The 16,297-nt window shown below is 46.1% G+C and overlaps 1 protein-coding gene across 1 annotated transcript in view; it reads right to left on the bottom strand.

Moving 5' to 3' along the window:
* MPP4 (membrane palmitoylated protein 4) overlaps positions 1-13,958 on the bottom strand; it is a 41,306-nt gene extending 27,348 nt beyond the window's left edge. The window contains exons 1-3 of the mRNA XM_030580393.1: positions 13,807-13,958; positions 4,942-5,058; positions 1,872-1,969 (exon numbers count right to left, since the gene is read on the bottom strand). Of these exons, the coding sequence (XP_030436253.1) occupies positions 1,872-1,969; positions 4,942-5,023 (180 nt within the window). The 5' untranslated portion in view covers positions 5,024-5,058; positions 13,807-13,958. The remainder of the gene's footprint in view (positions 1-1,871; positions 1,970-4,941; positions 5,059-13,806) is intronic.
* Positions 13,959-16,297: the final 2,339 nt, after the last annotated feature.

Here is a 16,297-nt window from a genome sequence, read left to right as displayed (position 1 = left end):
AATGCTCTAATCCAGTATGGCAATCCTCAGAGATTCCACTGCTTCCTTTCTTCCCCTAACTATAATCCTTACTCAAATAGCAAAGCTAAACTAAATCACCAATTTAAAGACTGACTTCAAGGAAAGTTTTATTCACCTAGTACAGTGGTCTCCAACCTTTTTATGCCCCAAATCACTTTTTTAATCTAAGGGCAACCCAGGATCTACCTCGCCTCTTCCCCAAAGCCCTGTCCTGCTCATTCCATCCTCCCCCTCTCCGTAGCTCATTCTCCTCCACCCTCACTTACTTTCACCGGGCTGAGGTAGGGGATTGGGGTTCAGGAGGAGGTGTGGGCAGTGGGCTGGGGCTGAGGGGTTCACAGCGTGAGGAGGCTCTGGGCTGAGCTTGGGCCAGAGTGTTGGGGTGCAGAGGGGGTGCAGGATGCAGGCTCTGGGAGGGAGTTTGGGTGAAGCAAGGGGTTGCAGGCTGGGGCAGAGTGTTGAGGTGCAGGAGAGGGTACAGGGTGCTGGGTCAGGGAGGGTGGTCAGGGCTGGGGCTTGGGGTGCAGGAGAGGGTGGGGGTGCTGGCTCTGGGAGGGGGTTATGGGCTGGGAGTTGGGCTGCAGGAGGGGGCTTGGTGCTGGCTCTGGGAGGGGCTCAGAGTGGGACTTGGGGTGCAGGAGGGGGTATGGGGTGCAGGAGTGAGTTTGGGATGCTGGCTCTGGGAGGGGGCTCAGGGCTGGGGTGCAGCCTTCCACTGGGCAGCACTTATGTTCAGCAGTGCAGCACTTATTGTGGTGGGTGCAGCGAGGCTAAGGCAGGCTCCCTGCCTACACCAGCTCCACACTGCTCCCAGAAGAGGCCAACACACCCTGGGGGAGGGGCATGGAAACGTGGCTCCGTGTTCTGCCCCTCGTTGAAGCACCTCCCTGCCAGCTCTCCTGGCCAATGGAAGCTGCGGGGGTGGTGCTTGCAGGCAGGAGCGGCACACAGAGGGAGATCCCTGCCCCCCCCCACATCTGTGGAGACACGCTGGCTGCTTCCGAGAGCAGCGTAGGGCCAGGATAGGGAGTCTGCCTTCGTGGCAGCCATACTGTGCTGCTGGAGAGCGCGATTGACCGGAAGATCCTCTAGGATCAACCAGTCAATCATGATTGACCGGAAGATCCTCTAGGATCAACCAGTCAATCATGATTGACCGGTTGGTGACCACTGACCTAGAAGGGTTTTTTTTTTTTTTATTAACTTTGGACCTGTTTACAGAGATTTTAAAAAATTCCTTTCCTGCTAAAATGTTTAACTTAATTTTTTGAACTGTTTTGTCTAATAGGAAAAATTTCCTTCCCAGTTAGGGTGACCAGATGACAAGAACAAAATATCGGGACACATGGGGGAGGCGGGGGAGAGAGAAGTGGGCTGCCGAAGCAAAAAAAAAAGGCCAGAGTGCAAAATATTGGGATAAATGGCGTCCCAACCATACTTCAGTGGGGACGCAGGACAAAGAACTAAATATCGGGATTTTATCGGGATGTCTGGTCACCCTATTCCCAGTTCAGTCTGATGCTAACATACAGCCCTTGATTATACGTCACAGCAATGCAATCAACAGTAAATAATATTTCACACTCATATAACACCTTTCATTCATTCATAGAAAACAAGATATCACACCCATTTTACAACCTAGGTACAGATCGCCACCTGCAGCCAATCTTAACTCTCCCTGTGATTGCATGGGATTACCCAATTAGCCAGGTACACTGGGATTTTCCACCTTCGTCTGAAGCATCTGGATTAATTAACCTACAGTCTCCGCATGGCAGTGAGGCAGATGCCTGTTGGAGATATTGTTCTCCAAGGAAGACTGGTCTTGCAGACAAAGAGGGCTTTACCTTTAGGAGAGCTTGCAGCCAGGGAGATCTGAGCAGGTCGTATAACACTCCAACTCCATTGACATCCCTTTTACAGAACAGGCTCAATTCTTGTAACACTAGAGTCAAAACATGAGATAAACATGAGCCCACGAAACAAGAGAGTGCAGTGCATTTCAGCACAAACGGCTGATCAAAAAAGCCACGTATTGGCCCAGATCTCTGAGAAGGTAACTCACTTGAATTTATATTCCCTTATAATGTGTCCCAGATACCCAACTGGTAATTCCTTAAGAAGAAAATGTTCCCTGTTGTCAGCTCTATGGTGCATACCTTCTTATCAGCTGTATTTGTGCAGGGCAAGCAATTGTCCACTGATCAGAGAAACATATTCCCCATGGGCATCCCACACCTATTTAAGTTTGAATCCAAGTTGACATTTATTCCATCCATGCACTGTAGTAACTTTGCCTTGCCCATGTTTTAGCCATTTCTGTGAATGGCTTGCCAATTACAGAACCAGTTTCTCCTCTCTTGGTTTTCACACCTCAACTGCTAGAACAGGGCCTCATCCTCCCTGATTGAACTGACCTCGTTAACTCTAGCTTGCTTGCTAGCACACATATATATACCTGCCCCTGGATATTTCCATTACATGCATCTGAGGAAGTGGGTATTCACCCACGAAAGCTCATGCTCCAAAACGTCTGTTAGTCTATAAGGTGCCACAGGATTCTTTGCTGCTTTTATAGATCCAGACTAACACGGCTACCCTCTGATTCTTTTAGATTGTTTCTCTCTCACCATTTGAAAGTGCTCATCACATCTCAAGGGCTATAGAATATATAATAATAATAATTCACATTCCAGCCTGACCTGAGAGTTCAGTTAATAAATCTGTACCACTGGCAGCCAGCCTGTACATTGCCTCCTAGGAATGACTCTTTCCCCATTCCCATCAGAAACAGCACCATTTCCCCTACATAAAAAGAACAGGAATAGTGTGTAGACACAATGAAAATCTAGACCTATTTGAAAACCGAAGGAGGCATAAGAATTTTAGCCCTTATCAGTTTATGACCATTATTCAAAATCAGGCCTATATGCCACAGGAAACTAGATTTTTATAACAGTATTGGATCATTTCTAAAGTCTATGCTATGCCCAGAAATTATGAGAAAACTGAAAATATTAACCTACAGAAGTCTGAGGATAGGTAGCTAACTCCCATTGAAAGTGAATAGGACCTATGCACCCAATTCACTGAGGCACTTTGTAAATCCCACTAGGCACCTATCTGAATCTTCAAGTACCTAAATACCTTTATAAATCTGGTCCAAGATGATTTTCTGACAGAGGCAAAATAAAACTGATCTGCTCCCTCACTCCCCAATACACTCTGATTTTCAACACTTCCTATTATTTCCTCTCTTCCTTTTTTGTGCTTTCACAGGGCGACTATGCTTCTCTGTCTTGCCTTAAGTCAAGCATCTCACTAGTAAAACAAGTCAAGGGCCAACTGATTCTCTTAATTTCCTTCTCTCAGTCCCCTTTGTTGTTAAGCACTGAAGGCTGGAATGTTGTTGCCACAGTAACACTGTCCAGGCTGCTAAGCAGTTACAGATGCTCAGCGCTTCTTATTCTTGGAGCTCTGGTGTTATCAGCATTGGAAGAGAGTGCAGCCTGCTAACTGAGCAGACCTTGATGTTACACGTAAGAAAAAACACAGGATCAGTTTGGTGACAAAGGCACTTGGCCAGGTTTATTGCCCTCAAGACACAGTACCAGCGCCCCGGCTCTGTGGTTACAGGTACACTAATACATGAGTGCCCAGTGGTAAGGAGTGGGTCAATCAGCTGTGGGAGTCTCCGCTGTCCCCTCAGCTGCACAAAGAGTGAAGGTGAGGCACCCCAATATTTATTGATGAGACAAAACTTACGTACTGCCTTACGGCTTTCATGACATCTGCTTGTTATCTCCCCTTGTACCTTGCTCCTGATATCTTCTGTCAAACCCTCTTATCTTGTGCTAGGTCAGGATGTACCTGGGCTCATCTTTTGGAAGGTGTTCACATACATACTCAGTGCCTGGTATTTCTTAGGAGTGCCTGAGTTTTAGCAATGCTAGCAGTGCCCTTGCCAAGTTCATGTATTAGACAGTGAACTGGTAAGCACCTGCTTTAATACATGGCCTGACTTTGGTTCACAGCTTAGCCTGGCTTTGCTGAATGTGGTTCAGGCCTCAAGCCTTGCACCAGGCCCCATGCTCACTCACTCTCTCTACACTACACCCTTTTTGTGCTTTTTTCCCCATGCTGCCTTTATGCTTGCAAATGTGTTCCTGCTCCAGTGCACCGAACAAATTCCTTCTCATGCAAATGTCTCCTGAAACCTCAATTCTTCCACCAAACTGATCACTCCCTCTCAAAAAAATGTGTATTTTAAAAAACCAACCAACCAAAAAAAACCTAGTCACAATACAGTCAGCTTGCACCACTGCAGATAACTACACCAGACAAAGACTACATCTCTTTTGTTTACTGCTTTCCTTCCACAGACTCTCTACATGTATTGACCGTTCGTTTTGGTTTTGCTATCACTTTAGGCCTTGAGACTTATGCCTGTGCTTAGCATTAAATTAGCTGACTTCAATTATATTATTCAGATGCTTGTTTGCCAGATCAGTGCCTTAGAGTGTCAGCTCTGAGGTAGGGATTTTGACCTAAATTATTGGGAACCATTAGTGATTTTAGATGCCCGATATGAGAAATTTTAAAAAAGGTACCTGATTTGGAGGGAAAGTGCTCAGCACTTTCTGAAAAATCAGACTCTTAAGGCATTTAAAAGCAGGCTTCCCAATGTCACTACTCACTTATAAAAAAAATTAGGCCCTTACCTCAATTGTGCCTGTAATGCTTGACTCACACCTGTCTGGTACTACATAAAGAAACAAATAAGACTAAATTCCAAGCAAGAACGGGATTTGTCATATATACTATCAGTGATATTTTAAAATATCTGCTGACTTGATAAGAAAATCTGCACGTTTCTTTCTTGTTTTGAAAAAGGAACACAAGAGTTATATGCTGTACCAGTCTCCTGGCCATGTACTGCAAGCATCTCCATCTTCTCCTTCACTCTAGGAGATTCTCCCCGTTTCTCTGAATGGATCATTCACAGCAGCAATATTTCACAAAACAGGCTCCAAACTGTGAAATGAAGAAAAGACGGTTACTCACCTTTGTAATTGTTGTTCTTCGAGATATGTTCCTCATTCCATTCCAATTAGGTGTGCGCGCACCGCGTGCACGTTCATCGGAAGATTTTTACCCTAGCAACACTCGGTGGGTCGGTTGGGTCACCCCCTGGAGTGGCGCTGCCATGGCGCTGGATATATACCCCTGCCGACCCAATGGCCCTTCAGTTCCTTCTTGCCAGCTACTCCAACAGAGGGGAAGGAGGGTGGGTTTGGAATGGATATGAGCAACACATCTCGAAGAACAACAGTTACAAAGGTGAGCAACCGTCTTTTCTTCTGCGAGTGCTTGCTCATATCGATTCCAATTAGGTGACTCCCAAGCCTTACCTAGGCAGTGGGGTCAGAGTGAGATGTTGCAGAATGTAGAACTGCTGATCCAAATGCCATGTCATCTCTGGACTGTTAAACCAGAGCGTAATGTGAGGCAAAGGTGTGGACCGAGGATCAGGTAACTGCGCGACATATCTCCTGGATGGGTACATGAGCCAGGAAGGCAGTAGATGAAGCCTGAGCCCTGGTAGAATGTGCAGTGAGGTGGCTCAAGGGAACATGAGCCAAGTTATAACAAGTACGGATGCACGCCGTCACCCAAGATGAGATCCTCTGGGAGGAGACAGGTAGGCCCTTCATTTGGTCTGCCACCGCGATGAAGAGTTGGGGCGTTTTACGAAAGGGTTTTGTCCGCTCGATATAAAATGCGAGTGCTCTACAGATGTCTAGGGAGTGCAATTGTTGTTCCTGTCATGATGAGTGTGGCTTCGGGAAGAAGACCGGAAGGAAGATATCCCGGTTGATACGAAAGGCTGTTATCACTTTAGGGAGGAAAGCTGGGTGTGGTTGCAACTGCACCTTGTCCTTGTGAAACACAGTAGATGGTGGGTCCACCGTGACAGCCCTAAGCTCAGAGACTCGTCTGGCCAATGTAATGGCTACGAGGAAAGCTGTCTTCCAGGACAGGTATAGTAGTGAGCAAGTTGCTAACGGCTCGAAAGGGGCAGACATAAGTCTGGTTAGAACCAGGCTGAGGTCCCAGGTTGGGGCGGGAAGGCATACTTGGGGGTATAGGCGCTCCAAGCCCTGGAACCTAGAAACCATAGGGTGTGAGAACACAGAGCGGCCACTTTCCCCTGGGTGGAAGGTAGAGATGGCCGCCAAGTGCACTCTCAATGAGGATACTGCTAGGCCCTATTGTTTGAGAGACCAGAGGCAGTCCAAGATGGTGGGGATCGAGACCTCTGTGGGAGTAACATGTGTTTCGCACCAGCAGGAGAAATGCTTCCACTTGGCCAGATACATTAACCGAGTGGAAGTTTTCCTGCTACCCAGGAGAACTTGTTGTACTGAGGCAGAGCAATGTAACTCAGACTGGCTTAACCACGTAGCAGCCATGCTGTGAGGTGAAGGGACTGCAGGTCTGGGTGGTGAAGTCTGCCGTGGTCCTGAGTTATGAAGTCTGGATGAAGAGGCAGGGTGACTGGGTTGGCTATCGACAGGTCGAGTAACATGGTGTACCAGTGTTGCCTGGGCCAAGCAGGGGCGATCATGATCAAGCGAGCTCTGTCCCTGCGGAGTTTTATCAGGACCAGCGGGAACGGTGGAAAGGCATAAAGTAGTTGGCTCATCCACGGCATCAGGAAAGCGTCCGAAATCAAGCCCGGGGAGAGACTTTGGAAGGAGCAGAACATCTGGCATTTCCTGTTCTCGTGGGAAGTGAAGAGGTCTATACGGGGAAAGCCCCACTTCCGGAAAACAGAATGAATAACGTGCAGACAAATCAACCACTCATGAGACAGGAAGGATCTGCTGAGTAGATCCGCCAAGGTGTTCCGAACCCCTGGGAGAAAAAAAGACGCTACCAGGTCTATCGAGTGGGCTATACAGAAGTCCCAGAGCTGCATGGCTTCCTGACAAAGGGGGTAGGACCGTGTCCCTCCCTGCTTGTTTATGTAATATGTGGCCGTTGTGTTGTCTGTGAACACTGAGACACAACAGCCTTGCAAATGCTGTTGAAACGCCTGGCACGCAAGGCGGACTGCTCTCAGCTTTTGGACATTGATGTGCAAGACTAGCTCTTGAGATGACCAAAGGCCTTGAGTGTGAAGATGGCTGAGGTGAGCACCCCAGCTGAGAGATGACGCGTCTGTCATCAGGGACATAGAAGGCTGAGGTGGATGGAACGGCATCCCTGCACACACCAGGGATTGCATCAACCACCAGTCGACAGAGCCTAGGATGCTCGGGGGAATTGTGACTATCACGTCTATGGTGTCTCTGCCCGGGTTGTATATCGAGGTGAGCCAAGATTGGAGGGGAAGGCAGCATAACCTGGTGTGTTCAGGCAGCCATGTGACCCAGGAGACCGAGACAAGTGCAAGCCGAAGTTGTTGGGAAGTTCTGTAGGCCTCGGATAATTGTTACCATCTCCTGAAACCGAGGCTGTGGTAAGCAGGCTCTGGCGAGATTGGAGTCCAGGATGGCCCCAATGAAGTCTATCCTCTGTGTGGGAACCAGAGTGGATTTCTCTGTATTGATCATCAGGCCTAGACTCATAAATAGGTCCTTGACGATGTCCACATGATGGGTGACTTGTGCCTCAGAGGTCCCTCAAATGAGCCAATCATCGAGATACGGAAAAACGTGTATCCGACGGCAGCGGAGGGAGGCGGCGATTACAGCCATGCACTTTGTGAATACTCTTGAGGCTGTAGAGAGGCCAAACGGAAGGACCGTAAACTGGAAATGTTGACGGTTGGCTACAAACCGGAGGTACCATCTGTGTGGAGGATAAATGGCGATGTGAAAATACGCGTCCTTCATATCGAGGGTGGCATACTAGTCTCCGGGATCCAAGGATGGGATGATGGTCCCCAGGGATACCATGCAGAACTTCAACTTTATCATGAACTTGTTGAGTTCTCGCAGATCTAGGATAGGTCTGAGACCTCCCCGCCTTGGAGATTAGGAAATAGCAAGAGTAGAACCCCTTGCCCCTTTCGTCCTTTAGTACCTCCTCTATGGCTCCCATGGCAAGGAGCGTCCACACCTCTTGTAAGAGGAGTTGCTCGTGAGAGAGGTCCCTGAAGAGGGATGAGGATGGAGGGTGAAAAGGGGGGGACACGAAATAAACTGGAGATGGTACCCAAGTTCCACTGTGCGTAGGACCCAACGATCCAAAGTTAGTTGGGACCATGCAGGGAGGAAAAAGGAGAGGAGGTTGTAAAAGGGAGGGAAAGGATCCTGGAAAGTAACTGGTACGCCGTCCTCGGGCGCACCTTCAAAAGTTTGCCTTTGGCCTCGTAGGTGGCTTGGAGGGACCCTGATTTTCACCCCCTTGGGGTCCTGACTGCCGTCTACGACCAGCTCGACCACGCCTTCTGCCAAAGTCCTGCCTCTGTCGAGGTGGAGGGTAAGGGCGGTGAGGCTGGGGCTGGAAAGGCCGGTGCTGAGTCACCGGCGTGTGCATGCCGAGAGAGCGCATAATGACCCTTTTGTCCTTTAGGCTTTGCAGCCTAGGGTCAGTCTTTTCAGAAAAGAGGCCTTGACCGTCAAAAGGCAAGTCCTGTATGGTATGCTGTAGTTCTGGCGGGAGGGCTGACACGAAGCCATGAAATGCATCTCATGGCAACTCCCAAGGCCAGATTCCTGGCTGCGGAGTCTGCTGCATCCAGCGAGGCCTGGAGGGAAGTCCTCACCACTTTCTTCCCCTCCTCCAAGAGGGCAGCAAACTCTTGACAGGAGTCTTGAGGGACTTACTCCGTGAACTTGCCCACCGCCGCCCAGGTGTTGTAGTTGTAGTGGCTAATCAGGGCTTGCTGGTTTGCCACCCGGAGTTGGAGGGCCCCTGCAGAGTATACCTTACAGCCCAGTAAGTCCATGCGCCTAGCCTTCTTCGATTTTGGAGCCAGAGCTGGCTAGCCATGGCGTTCCCTCTCATCGACAGACTGTACGACAAGGGAGCAGGGAAGAGGATGGTCGTGCAGGTACTCGTACCCCTTAGAGAGCACCATGTACTTGCGCTCAACTCCCCTGGCAGCGGGTGGAATAGAGGCTGGAGACTGCCAGATGGTATCAGCATTGGCCTGGATCGTCCGGATGAATGGTAAGGCCACTCTTGTGGGGGCGTCAGCCGACAGAATATCCACCACCGGGTCCTCTATCTCCGGTGCCTCCTCTACCTGGAGATTCATATTGAGTGCCACATGTCTCAGGAGGTCCTGATGGGCCCTCAGGTCAATTGGAGGAGGGCCTGTGGAGGATGTCCCCGCCACCGCCTCATCAGGAGAGGAGGAAGAGGAGAGGCCAGGGACAAGCTGGTCCTGTGTGGTCTTTTGTTCTTGGATGACCTCCGGCTCCAGTGGGATCTGGGAGTCTGGTGGCTGAAAAGGTGCTTCCTCCATACCGGTAGGAGGGGGGCGGCTGACAGTCGCCTCCGGCACCCGATGCTCTGATGGAGCAGAGCGAGATGGGACTGGAGGTACACCTTGGGCCTGGTGATATGCCCAAGGTATCCAGAATGACCACTGATAGGGGCCTTGATCTTGGGCCTGGGTCTCCTGGAAGATTCTGGTGGGCACATCAGAGTCACGGTCCTGTGCATAGGAACTGTCCACATGAGAGGACACCGATGCGTGTCAGGATGGCCAAGGAGGGGCTGAAAATCCCTGGGAAGAGTCTCCCTCTATGATTGATCTTGCTCTGTGCGGCACCAGGGATCAGAAGCCATACCAGTACCGGGAACGAGATCGGGACCTACGACTGGAGCAGTGCCGGGAGGTCAACCGGGATCTTTAAGCTCAGCGTCTGGAGCGGCTGCGAGAGTCACGGTGCCTGGAGTGGTGCCGGGAGCTGGATCGGTGCTGAGAGTACCGGGCTGGCGAATGGGACGCTGATCGGTGTTGCAAGTGTGACCGGTACCGAGAAAAAGATTGGTGCTGGGACTGCGATCAGCGTCGGGACCGGGATTGACGACGGGACCGGGAACGCCGGCGGGATCGTGATCGTGAGCTGTGCCGCTCTGCGGTGCCGACAGAGGGTGGTATCATCAAGGCCAGCTTGCCTACAGATTGTATGACCCGCACCGGCAGTGTCGGGGGATGAGGCAGGGCAGACTCTGTCATCGCAATCAGCTTCCTCACCGTGGAAAATGTCTCCAGCGTGGAGGGAACAGTGAGCTCATCCACGGCTCTCACCGGGGAGCTTTCAGGTACTGGACTTGACAGCCCTTGCAGGACCGGAATCGATGGTGCCAACGTTGTTGGTGCTGTGGCAGGTGTAGGTGCCGGGTGGTCCGATCTAGCTGGGTGCTCTGGCTGCAGTGCAGGTGGCAGGAAGCAGCGGGAGTCTTATGTCTCTTCACCTGTGGGGAGAGAGAACAGTGCCGAGCAGACACTGGTGCTGGTGATGGTCAATGCTGAGAGGCCTTAGCAGTACCGGTGCGATCCGGTACCGAAGATGCGCTCCTGCCAGTGGATTGTCCAGCGCTCGGTGCCGAGGGTGGAGGAGTAAGAGCTGCCTTCATTAGGTGCTGTTCGAGATGAAAGTCCCGCTACTTTTTCATCCTTGGCTTGAAGGCCTTGCAGATCTGGCACTTATCGACAAGGTGGGATTCCCCGAGGCACTTAAGGCAGGAGTGGTGAGGATCTCCTGTTGGCATCAGCTTGTGACAGGCTGAGCACAGTTTGAAACCCGGTGAACCGGGCATGGGCCCGGACACCGAGTGTGGGAAAGGGGCTAATCCCCGAACCCCTCTTAACTATATACACTAACAATGTTATAAAAACGAATAAGAATTAACTGCACGAGAATAATGAGAGAACTACAAGTAGCTATGGAAGTGGAGATCAGCTAAGCCGTGCTCCACTGTTCCAATGACCGACACGGGCGGTAAGAAGGAACTGAAGGGCTGTTGGGTCAGCAGGGGTATATATCCGGCGCCATAGTGGCGCCACTCTGGGGGGCAACCCAGCAGACCCACCGAGTGTTGCTAGGGTAAAAATCTTCCGACGAAAGTGTACGCAGCGCGTGCACACCTAATTGGAATCGATATGAGAAAGCACTTGAAGAATAAGCATGTTGGAATAACTTTCGATTTGTAAGAAAGAAAGTAGAATAAAAAGAGACTGGGCGATAAAAATAGTGTTTCAGATTCAAATGTCACAAAACAATACCACAACCAGTTTAAATTAGATATGGGCTGAGAAAACCAAAGTCGACAGGACTTGCATCTCAGTTTGAGTCCATGTTGACTGCTAAGGTTAGGGTGGGATTCAAATTAAATGCTTTTAGTCTGGTCCATCTCCAATTTAAACAGAGCAGAATAATATTGTTCACAAAGCCATGGTACCCAATGGACGGCCTACAGGTCAAAAGCGGTCCATGGTTATATTTACCTTTAGTAAGTAGATGTATTCTCCATGGGACACTTGTGCTAAGGTGCATTTCTTTACCTTGATCGAAATAGTCTCTGGCTGCTTGTAGCACATCTTGGTGCAAGACCACATTTAATACCATCAGCAGTTAATGGGAAAGGCTTATCTGATCAAACCTTTAACTGTTCAAATTCTACCACCATATTAAACAAGACATCACTCAGACAGTACGGCTCAAATCAGTTTACTCCTCACAAAGAGCCCTTAGGCTCATGGTAAGTTGCTAATGTGACTCAGCTGGACAAAAATTTGGGCATCCATAGTCAAAAGTAATTGCAGATTTAGTGGTAGTCTTATGTGAATTCGTAATTAGCAATACTTTGAAGAGTTTGCCCCATTTGCCGTAAAACTGTTATAGTTTATTGGGTACATTCATATTTTTTAAATGTTATAAAACTCAGTTTAGATATGACTGAACTATAGTGGCTGCTTGCAGTGGGAGGGGGGGGTTTAAGTTGCATGCTTTCAAGGAGCGTCTATGAACTCAAAATCTGCGTTACATTAATGCACTAAGTCACTGTATTTAAATTATGAAGTTTCCACTTGCCCCCTCAAAAACAAGGCACGCTTGTGAAAACATGCTATACACCAAATTTTAAAATGCACTATCACAGACAGCTGTAATTTACTTCCCCCAAGATATCTGAAAATAAAAAATAACAACCCATTTTTCAGTCTACAGGGACTGTCAAGTTAAGAGTCATATTTAAAAATAAACCAAATTTCATTTCCTATTACTACTATGTTAGACTTAAAATTGAAAGAATTTTGAAAATCAGATTTGCTTCCTTCACTAACGGGGCCAGAATCTGCAAAGACTTCTTCATATAAAGGGTTTAATTGCCTTCAATAGGAGTAAAGTTGCTCTGATATTTAAGACTTGGCAGGGTATTCCAAGGTTTTTAGTTTTTGTATTTCTTTCATCTGGGACAATAAAAGTAGGCTTTTCACTACCACATCCTAGTTCTCATGCACTAGTTCAATGCTACAGTGAACAATGGAAAGAGGTCATTTAAATCCAAAGTGATTTTCAATTTCATTAAAATTACAAACATTGCTATTAATATAGGCTTCCATCAAGCTTATTGAATGAACAACCTTACAGTATCCCTTTAAAATTTTAGGTATAAAATTATGAAATGTAAAGCCAAAAACAGCATCAAAAACTGATATTCCATTATTTGTTTGTATTGTCATAAAAAAAATTTTTCCTCAATTTCTCAAAAAATTCCTTCCAATTTCTCTGATAACTTTAAGCCCAATTTAAATTTTTATGGTCATCTTAATACAGCAGTCACTCCTAAAAACTTAGCAACTTTGCCTTAGAGAACGAAGATCCTGATCCTGAAAACACTTATAAACATGCTCAGTTGTACCCAGGTAACATCACTAAGATTGATGGCTAGAGTAAAGTTAAGCATGCGCATGAATGTTTGCAAGACTGGGGTCTAAACAGCCTTATCTCAGTATTTGCAAAATAATCTAGACTTCCCTATACTTTCTGTATGGAAAAATGAAGACAACATTAAAATTATTTAGTAATCAAAGGCAAAATTTACCTCTCTTAGGGCAGTCCATGATCTAAAAAACAAAAATGGTGTTTTATAAATGGAAATACTAATACTTTCCACAGCAGCATGAATCATGGCATTCAAAAATGCTTACAAACTTAAAAAAAGTTAAGGACTCATTTAAGTACACAATATATGGGCAAATTAAATCTGTCAAATTATTACATTTTAAATTAATGATTAAACACAATGGACCACACCCCCAGATTGAAATCAGAGGAAACTCTCCATTCCATTTCTTTTAGCAAATGTTGCTATAGGGAGACTGAGTCAAGGATTTTTAGAAGAGTCAATCATCTATTCTAGAGAAAACTGAAGTTGTAGTTTCTCATTTCCAGCAGCTCAGTGCCATCCATGGATCTGAAGGAACAGGATGAACACATCACATTCAGTCACATGTAATCTATCAGATTTGAAACCTGGGTCTCCAGGAGTAAAAGGTCTGTATCAACCTAGTGTGTCTCCTGGACCCTGCTTTGATCTGTGTCTTCAACAGTGTTCTGTGTAAAGGTTTCATGGTATAGCCAATATTACAATTATAAAATTAACATTGAAGAAAACCTTTCCACTGAGAAATTCCTGTTATAGCTCAATCCAAAGGTAATGCCTCCCACAAACATTAATGAATTGCATCACAAAACATTTGAATGAGGGAGCCAATAACAATACTAATGTACAAGTAGTGAATACCATACCAACCTGTGTTAGATATATGCAGTTTATCTTTCTGGATTATCAAACAAAACAAGAAGGCAGCCATTTTCCCAGGACTGTGGATAGGAAATTATAAGGTACAGCAAGAGATTTATTAGCTCAATCTGCTTATAAAAGCAGAAGGAATTAGTGTCACTTTTACTGCACTTAGTGCCTATTTTTAGAAGGCACTTCTCTTCTCTTGGGTCCTGCCCTATCTTGAAAAGACAGCTGGGATCAGGGAAAGAATTCAGAAGAGATACCTGATTATGGTTTAATCAACGTACTATTGAATATACCCTATTCACTACAAATTTGCCCCATAAGGGAACAAAGAAAAGTACCATTTTAAACCTTTGGGGATCTGGTAGGTTCTCATGTACTGCTTGTATAATTCTATTCCAAGAGATGGTAAAGAATATAGTCTTTGAAAACATGCCTTATTGTTTTTTTTAAAACATAACCCAGGCTTCCCCCAGCACAGTGTGGTTTTCCTACCCCAGTGCTGGTAGAATACATTGAACAGTTTCTACTTCATTTCTTCCAATGACTCCAATTATTATTCATACATTTTATACATATGGAGTCCGTCCCCCCCACCAACACACCACACACACACACACACACACACCTTGTAGGTGCCAGTATTTAAAGTTCCTCAAAAACTTTGAATCTGTTCCTTTAAGACTGTCTTCCCCTTTGTTAAGCAGAGCTGATCTGCCTAATTCTGGGATTTAACCAAGGAGGCTATCTAAGACAGATCATTAATACCTGCTTCCTAAACTGCTGAGCCATTAGAAAGAGCTATGCAGAAATCCTTTATTGCAGGGTGGCAGAGTGAAGGAAAGAAAATACTATACGAAGGAGTAAATTAATTGAGGATGGGAGACCCCTAGCTTCCATTCATTTCAGTCATATTGAAACACATTACTAACTGCAGAATTGTGTGATATATTTACAGTTTAGGTGCAATTATTCAGACTGGTTCAAAAATGCAAGTTCAAACTGCACCCACAGAAGGGGAGGCCATGTTTCTGTAAACGTATCCCTATAATCTGCGTGGAGAAGTCCAGTTCATTTCTTATTGTGGAAAACTTGTCCTAAACCATTTGTAGCTTGTTAACTATTTGGATATTGAAGTGGATATATATCTCAACAGCTCTGAACTGTGAATCTGGAGCCAGACCTGAGTGCAATTTATTTTTAGATTATACTGACAAGACATCATTACCCCATCTGAGAAGATTTTCTTGGTTTAAAAAATCCCTTTACCTTACATAGGCTTTCTGGGTTGCCATCTGCTGAAGGAGCTGAGCAACTGCGGTTTACATTCAAATGTTGAAGCTACACTGGAAAAATCTCATTTTGGGTAGTCTAAAAGTTTTAAAATTATGTAGGATGACCATGCTCAACTCCATGTATTTGTTACCGCATATATAATTTTGTAGTAGCTGGTGAATACTAGACAAAGGATGATGACTTTTTTTTTTTAAACAGAGCCAGTCTTCCATCCTCAAGGATCTCAAAGCACTTTGCAAATTATACAATTCATTAACAATAAAAACCAAACTATTAAGGCTAACCAAACTTTTCAGCTGTGATAATCACACTGAAATTCCACCAGAGTTCTGATCCCTCTGCCTCTATTTTCTTGACTATTATAATCACCAACCAAACTTGCATGCTGATGTATTGTCCATTGCGTAAGGGAGCAGAGTTAAGTGATTGTATCCTCTTATGATACAAGCCAGTTTAAAAATGCTGCATCTCAATAAAAGGCCCAAATAACTACTCCTTACAACCTATAAGGAATTCTCTTGTGCAAGAAATATTGGTATCAATATTTGGCCCATGAAGGGAAACTCCAGTATGAGTATTTCTCAGCTAAGATGAAGTATACACAATAGATGTGACCCCCAAAACAAGAAAACCCACATTTGTAGTTATCAGAGGCATATTTTACAGTTTTCTCACTGGGCAGCTATATTTTGCTACAGCAAATAGTTGTGAAATAATTAAGTCATGCCAGAAATAAAGCTCAGGCACTTTTCTGGAAGGGTTAATTACTTTTGACAGCAATGTCTCTTTAAAATTTCTGGCAGATCCCATACTCCATTTTCCATTAAACTAATGCATAGCTCTTGTTTACAGATAATCTGTTTTAATTGAGAATGGATGTGGGATTGGTTTGAAAGTAAGTGCTGTAAATGTTATCTACTTTTGAACTTGCCTTTTGCCTTATGGTCACTGACCTCAGTTTCCATGACACTTGGGTTGGGAAAGCTGCTGCCTGCTGTTAGCCAGCAGCTGAGTGGGAACTATCACGTAGCTATCAGATACCAGATGTTGGTGTCAATAGACAAAAATCAGTTACAAATTTCAGGGCCCTTTTACTTTCTAAAGTAGGAAGCCTACAGTTACTTTGAAAGAGAAGTTTCCATCAGCCAATCAGATTCCTCTTTTTCACAAGGTTCACTTCACAGGTTAAAGGTGGTGC

The sequence above is a fragment of the Gopherus evgoodei genome, chromosome 11 (genome assembly GCF_007399415.2).
Source record: "Gopherus evgoodei ecotype Sinaloan lineage chromosome 11, rGopEvg1_v1.p, whole genome shotgun sequence".
NCBI lineage: Eukaryota > Metazoa > Chordata > Testudines > Testudinidae > Gopherus > Gopherus evgoodei.
Note: the sequence above shows the minus strand (reverse complement) of the source record. Positions and strands in the feature narration are given on the sequence as shown.